A 7,792-nucleotide genomic window follows, 5' to 3' on the forward strand; every position below is an offset into this window, starting at 1 on the left:
GCAAGAAGGGGAACCACCACAATGAGTTACATGTCATTAATGCACAGAAAATGAAAAGCAAAGTGCTAGCATCTAGTGTGCACCCAAACATTTTCTTTAGGAAACCTTGGCCTTAGCAAAGCAAAGGGGACATGGATGCCACACGACACAATTTCATCCTTTGTAATTAAGGTAGAGATGGGTCATGTGAGAAAGCCCTGTTCACTCCTAAGGGAGTTTTCTTTCCTAGTATTTCCACAGCTTCTGAAAGATTTTTGTATCTCACATTACCACATTATAATATGAAGCAAGTTGGAATTTTGTTAGCTGCAAAGGGGGATGTTTTCTTCCCCCCTATACTCATCAGGCCCTTCCCTACAGGCACAAAGGATTTATTCTTTCCTTTATAAATTACTTCACCAGCTGAGGAACTGCAATAGTTGCCAAACCCCCCAAAAGACTGAGACCTCTGCCCCATCCCAGCAAGGCTGAAATGAGACAGGGGAGAGAGAAAGCGAATTTTTTAAAACAAGTGCTGCAGAGGTGGTATGGCCAGGACAGGGGAACAGGGCACACACTGCAGGAGCAAGCAGAGCCCAGCCTCAGAAAAGCTGATAAGTTCTTATGTAGGATGAACCATTCCCTGCACCATGTTGGGACAGAGGTACTTAGGAACCTGTGTGGGGACAGTCAACATTGCTGGTGAGAGCCCTCACCACTTTTCCCTCCAAACCACTTGTAACTCAGAGCCAGCATGTGACTGTGAACACCCCCAGCAAAACCAGAGGTTAAACTAGGTTGAGTTGGCTCCAGTTCTGTTTTGGGGTTGCCTATGACCAAAGTTGTCCTCGCTAGTCCTGGTTCAAGCTCAGCCAACAGGCTGAAACAGCCCTAGTTCAGGCCTTGCTAAAGGAAAAATCTGGAAACAGTTTTCAGCCTGACTGCTCTATGTGTGTGCGTCTGAGCAAAGCTGGTCTTCTGTGCTTGCTTGTCATGAAAAATGATGAATTGCAGAAGTACCCATTTGGTGTTAGTCATTTGGTGCAGCAGGAAGGAAGCAGGAAGCCCTTCTGAGCATTAACTTTTCAAAGCAGTTTGCAAAGAGAGCCAAGGCCCTCCTCCCTTGGGTTCCACAGCCACTCACTGCTCTTTACGCCCTCACCTTAACGGGCACCTAGTCACAATTAACATTCACAACCCCTGCAGCCGGAAATATTTGCCCGGTGCAAACAGCTGAGGCATTTGGTGTCAGCCCTTTCTCTGTTCAAGGCGTGCTAAAAAGAGGGAGGGAAGAGGAGCCCTTCACTTGCCAAACGGGAGAGGCCTGATTGCACTCAACAGGTTCAGTTCACGCTGTGACCCTGACTGGCTTCCTGCTATTCAGATGTGTTACTTCCCCTTTGTGGTAATGGCCTGTGGCAGCCGGCCAGAAAACACTATTAATTTCAGAAGTGGCCTGACAACAAACCCACAGCGAAACGAGAGGAAGTGGCGGGGAGGCCATCTGTTAACTTCAGCAGAACAGTAGGGACACAGCTATGTAGGTTCTACAAGGAAAGCAGATTAATAATCCACAAAGAGGAAACTGGCTAAAATTATCCACAGACCATATTAAAAAAAAAAAACAAAAAAACAACCAAGGGAGTCACTTGAGCTGCAGCTGGACAGGAAATTGCTAGAGCTGCTTGCAAATCTCCACTTTGAACAGAGCAGCATAGGGAATGCCAAGAGCGGAAACCGTTCAAAACTGGATTAGCACAAGCCAAGTTCAACTGCAACCCACTTCTACTTTCACAGTTTATGCACTCAATCTAGGCCACTACTGCATGAGACACTGACTCACTTTTTTCCCATGTCTTGTTTGCATTTCATTTCACACACTTGCAGTTTCTAAAATTACTTGAAATGTGCTCTGGCTGCCAGGAATTCTGCAGAACCTCAGCCGACAGCCCCAGCTGTAGCATCAGCCCCTCACCATGGTACTGTACACAGATTTTGGCACCACCCTACCTTGGACCACTTTTTATCAGGAAGGATGTTAATGAGTATAAGTTGCAGCAGGAAGTTTTGCAATTGCTATAATCCCCCTTTTTCCTTCTGCAGACAGAACTACTTGAAGGGTCCAAAAAGGAAATGAGTTGACTAAGGCTATACAGAGACTTTTTCTCCATGCCTTCATTAAGTTGCAAGATAGCTGAATGGCAACAGAAAAATAATTTACAGGCTGCAGACTGTTGATGAATCTCTGTGAAATGAGTTCTAACAGACAGCTAAGGAAAGCACAATCCCATCTCCTGGCATTTGTAGTAGAGTGACCAACAGTCATAAACAAACCCAGAAAACAGCAGCTCCTTATTCTTAGAAATAAAAATATAATAATAATGAGAAAAAACCCTCATGGTCCAGAGTCAGGTGCATCCTCAGGATAGCAAAGAGATGCTGGACTATTTTGCAATTAATGTTAAGGCCTTCAAAAGCATTCTCTTCATAAAAGCAAGAGAAGAACCCAGCACATGCACTCTTTATTCATTTAGGCACCAGTGGACCAAAGGGGCAATCAAGGCTTTATTGTCTTAGAGGCTGTACAAAAGCTATTGAAAGCAATCATTACCTTTAAACATAACCATACTTGTATGTGCAATTAACCACACCCACACAGAGGCGAAAGGGAGAATAAACCAGCCAGGTTCTCCATAGCCAAAAATAGTTATTTATTTATTAATAATTTAAGGTTTTACATTCTTATAATAAATTCCATCTTAAAACTTTTACACTGTGAATTAGACTCTCCCTTATTGGCAACCATGTGCAGGTTCACTGTGCGTACACGCAGGTACAAATGTTCGCACGTACTTCCAGTTTTATTAAAAAAAAAAAAAAAAAGAAAAAGACGCAAAATATTGCATTTGAGGTGAAGCTCCCTGAAGAATTTGTACAGAGGTAATGCACTGTTTAGCACATCTGAAAGTTTTAAAAAGTGATCAAAAATCTTTCGCATTCAAAGACAAACCTCCTCCCAGATGATCTATTTACAAAAGGTAAGGCAAAAAATTAATTTAATTTAAAAATATATATATATGTATCATGTGGAACCTACATCAAAAGCATGAGAAAAAAAAAAATCACCACAAGGAAAAGATATATGAAAGAAGAGACTCTACTTGCTCACAAAACATGATTTGCAAACTTCTCACCATTGCCATTTCTCCCTCATGGAAAGCTTGCTTCAACTGAAGAATAAAATCCAGCATGCTGCAAATATATTCTTTGCCATTAAAAAAACCCAACAACAACAACAAATAAAGCAGGATTTATGGAAAGAACAAAAACACAGGTGTCCCTTGAATTGATTTTTTGAATACATGTGAATTTAAAAAAAAAAAAAAAGCAAATTGATTTAAGGTTAAATATTTACATTGATCAAGTAGAATACTACCAAACTCCCAGCAAACAAGTACTCCAAATACACTAAGCTGAAATCTCTTTCTTTGGCTCCTCTAAATTAAAACAAACAAACAAAAATAACCAGTCTTCACTGAAGACAAAGATGATGTCACAGATCTGAGAGCAGAGAGGGTAGAAGGACAGTTCCAGTCTCTAGAGAACCCGTGCCCAGCCCGTCCAGCCTCACCCTATCCCCCTGGAAGTTCTCAGACCCAAGCCACTGCACAAGCAGGGATGAGCACACTGCCCACCTGCTGCCTGCTCACTGTGGTCCTGCCCAGAGAGCTTGCCACATTCCCTCCCTTTGCAATAGCCGATTCCATACTGTGTAACCTTTCCTTGCCTTGCAGCTGCTTTTGATAGCAGAGGCCAGAAAAAGAGAAAGCTGCATTCCTTTATCACTGCCAAAGAGAAATCATTGAGGAGTGATCCCATGAAATGGACAGAAGGGAGGTGGTAGGAGCTCACGTGGACTGCAGGGAATCCACTTGGAAGACGTTCTGATTGGAAGGGGTGGTGAAGTACAGCTGCTGGTTCGGCACTCTATTGTCACAGGGGCTGCTCAGTCCCAGAGTCCTCTCAAAGTCCAGCAGCTGGCCCATGAAGTTGAAGTTGGGTGAAATGTTGGACTTCTTCATCTTGACAATATCATAGGCATCATTCATGGACAAGTTCAGCTTCTGCATGAGGTAGGCCACCGTCACTGTGACCGAGCGGCTGATCCCTGCTAAGCAATGCACCAGGACTCCACAGTTCTTCCCCCGTGCTTCATCTGTACAGAGACAGAGGCAGAGAAGGACACGTAAAACAGGGGCTTGGTAACTGATCTCTCAACACAAATGAGATTAGTATCAAGTAGAAAGTAAGGACGATGCTGATCTCAGTGGTCAGCAGTGCAACTCAAGAGTTAACTTTAGTGGCTTAAAACCAGGACAAGAGGAGAATCCACTCCCCTTAGTACCCGAATCCAAGAGCTGAGAAAGCTAAGAATGAGACAAAGGGAGCAGGACACGCTGCATGACACTGTTTTAAAGTCAGTTTTAAAGACACGCTTTTGCCCGCAGATTTGCCTTTACATTCTTACGGTCCCCTTGCCTCAGCATGGAAATCCTGCAATATGTCACTGAATGGCTTTTATACAGACCAGCAGACTGCAAAGGTCTATTAAATTATTCTCCAACTGTTGTGCAGCTAACAATGGAGGTATTCAGGCATTTTAAAAGAATGAGGGAAGTCACAGGGGACGACCCATTAGGAGGAACAGGATGTCAACATTGGTTGAAAATGGGTTCCTTTGTAATAGGAAATGCATTACAATGCCTGGAGATTAGTTTCTTTGTGGCTTCCAGCCCACATTTCTTCCTGCTGGGCTCAGATTACCTACATTCTCCACTATTACCGGTATCATTCAACCGGATTACAGCACAGCTTCCCAACAGATGCCATGTCCACCCCACCGCACCCCGATGGGTTGATTTTAGTCCTCCCCGAAACTAAAGAGAGTGCACATTTCAACCAGAACTCTTTAGGCCCAAGGGGACGGGTTTCCAGAGCTGATGGGTGATGTCTGAGGGCCGGCTGATCGAGGCACAGGGCCCGAAGGGTATATTATTATTACCACGAGATTTAATTAAAGCTCTGACTATACACTTGCCAGGGATACCGTTTATGAATAATTTGCATTTAAAAGCTAAAGTTAGCTTTCCAGATAGTTTCTTTTTGTTATATTGTTCTTCAGTAACCTCAAGAAGAAACAAAAAACCAACCAACCAAAAAAAACCAGCGAAAATAAAAACAACAAAAAAGGACAAATAAGCCTTCAACCCCAGGCTCATTTGCCCCCCACCCAGTCAGCAAATGGTTTAAGAAGATCCCTCATCCTTCGAATGCTCAGTCTCCAGGTCTACCACAAACGGTTCAGGGAGGAATTCCACAGGCAGAAAAACCAGGTATGCTTTTGCAACCTGCAAAAGTCGCTTACAGTTCACCGGGGCTCCTCAATAACCTCACAAACAATCCCCAACCGCCCCTCAACTTAAGCCAGCTTTAAAACCAGAAAAGGGGGCATCCTCCAGAGACTGCCATAAACACTGCTACTGCTTCTCGCCCGAAGTCTCCCCAAATTCTGCCTCCTGACGTACAGCTGTTAGCAAATAACCAGGTCTCACCTATAAAGGAGATGGCTTCAGGAAAGAACTGAGACAGATTTTGGCTCCAGTGGTCAGAGATCGGAATCTGTTTGTACTTGAATTCGCCGGCATTTTCGAAGAGATTGGGCAGGTTAGGGGTAACATTCAAGATGTACTTAATGCCGAACTCTTCTAAAACGTCCAGATTAGTGGAGTCCTTGGCACAGCCTAAATAGAGGTAGGGTAAAATTTCCACCGGGAAGGAAGGCTGGTTGTTGGAGAGAGGGCTGCCATCGGAGTCGGTGGCACTATTGGGGTCTCTGTCAATGTCAGATTCAACGTCTGATGATGAATCGGAGCTGATTCGGAGGCCTCCCAAGCCCAGGACTGGCAAAGGAGGAGAGCTGCTGCTACACGAACTGTCTAGGTTAGTTTCGCAGTGCAAGGCGAACTCGGCCTGGAACTTGCTAAAACCACCTGGAATAAAAAGCAAAGAGGAAAAAAATGCAGCCAATATAAGACGGCAAGTCGACTTACTTCCCTGGTACAGCCCTGTCTGCAAAGGGACGTCTGTTTCGCACCCTCTCGAGCTCCGGGAAAAAGACGAAAAGAAAAGTCACGCTCACGCAAACAGACTAACTTAAAGGAAAGGCTAAGCAAATCGCCCGCTGCGGCCGAGGGCTCAGCACATTCAAAATTAAAGCTCTGTACCGCTTCGCCCTGCGGGGACCTCTGAAGAGATGTCTCGGCAATTCCTTCTGCCGGACTCATGCTGGGATCCCCGTTAGCCCTGTCTTGCCCACGCTGCCATAGCGATTCCAGATCTCGAGGTCTCCCTAAACCGAAGCGAGTACAGGGATGGCGGGGGGAGGGAGGGGGGAAATGAAGCAGGCGGAAAAGCCCCCTATACGGATCGGTGCCCTCCTGGCACGTCAGTGCACTGCCCGGAGGACGCTGCAGAGTCATCCCCCGCTCTCTTCCCCGTGCAGAGAGCCTCGGGACTCGGTCCCCGTCCCCCACAGCCCCGGGCCCTAGGCAGAGATCTCTCCCCCAACCCTGGGCGGCCTTCCTCACCTTCCAGATAAAATGCCTTGCAGCCTTCATCTTTGAGGCGCTTGAGGAGCAGCCCCAGCACGGACTCGCCGCCCGTGTTCTCGTTCCAGTCGCGGCTGTGCTCGTCGTACAGTACTACCGTGTCGGTGCCGCACCGGCGGGCGAAGCGCTCCCGGTCCTCCTCGCTGCTGGCGACGAGGGACCGCAGGGGCAGGTTGCCCTTCTGCAGCCGCCGCAGCATGATGCCAGGAATGGCCACGTTGATGGCCGACTCGATGTGGGACGACTCGTACAACTCCTGCGGCCGACAGTCCATCAGCAGTAGCCGGTCGTTGCCCATCTCCAGCTGCTCGTTCAGCCACGCCACCGATTTACTAATCGCCATTTCCGACGCGAAAGGGACGGGTCTGAACGTATCTAGCATGAGGAAGGACGGGGGGAGCGGAGCGTGCTCTGGAAGCGCCCCTCTCTCTCACAGAGGCATGCGGCTGGCTCGGCGGGCGGGCTGCACCCCACCAACTCTGCACAACTTATCTCCCTCCGCCCCAGGAAAATGAATCACGCAGCCCCCCCTCGTCGCCTCCCCCGCGCCGGGCGGCGGTGGAGCCACGGGGAGGGAGAAGCACCGCTGGCCCCGGCGTGTGTGTGTGTGTGTGTGTGTGTGCGCGCTTGCGTGCGCGCAGCCAGCCTGCCCTGTCTCCTCTTTTTTCAGTCAATGAATCCCTGAATGAACCTGCCTAATCGCCCCTGCAGCCCGAGCCCTTGGGCTTTTCCTCCGCCACGAGTGAATGAAATCCAATTAACGTGCCGCCGAGAGAGGCTCCCCGGTCCAGCACGAAAACACCGCGGCGGTGCCGGTGCCCCTTCCCTTGCTCAGCTCCCCTCCCTCCCCTCGCCTCGCCTCGCCGGCTGCCGCCGCAAGCCCCTGGGCCGCGGCCCCGCGCAGCGCTCGGCTCTCAATGGGCACAGCCGCGGCCCCGCTCAATGGATACATTCTCCGGCGCAGCCAATGGGGGCGCGCGGAAGGGGCTGTTGCCGCGGCGACGGGCCGGCTGGAACAGGTTGTGTTGATGAATCGTTAATGAGTTTGTCATTCACAAAAACGGAAAGGAATTTCCGCTCCGGATAAGCTGAGTGCAAACAAGCGGCAGCCGCGGCGCGGCGGGCGGGGGCGGCGGGGGCAGGTG

General features: G+C 48.4%; 1 protein-coding gene across 1 annotated transcript; it reads right to left on the bottom strand.

Annotated features, from left to right (window-relative positions):
• Window positions 1-2,681: 2,681 nt before the first annotated feature.
• On the bottom strand, window positions 2,682-7,467 carry DUSP6 (dual specificity phosphatase 6). The gene is made up of 3 exons (XM_050324008.1): window positions 6,627-7,467; window positions 5,592-6,029; window positions 2,682-4,195 (listed from the first exon to the last, which is right to left on the bottom strand). The coding sequence occupies exons 1-3, from the start codon at window positions 7,027-7,029 to the stop codon at window positions 3,888-3,890; spliced, it is 1,149 nt and encodes a 382-aa protein (XP_050179965.1). The 5' UTR covers window positions 7,030-7,467; the 3' UTR covers window positions 2,682-3,887.
• Between the last annotated feature and the right edge of the window lie 325 nt (window positions 7,468-7,792).

This window comes from Myiozetetes cayanensis, unplaced genomic scaffold (genome assembly GCF_022539395.1).
Source record: "Myiozetetes cayanensis isolate MyiCay16 unplaced genomic scaffold, myiCay2020 scf3, whole genome shotgun sequence".
In the NCBI taxonomy this organism is placed as follows: Eukaryota; Metazoa; Chordata; class Aves; order Passeriformes; family Tyrannidae; genus Myiozetetes; species Myiozetetes cayanensis.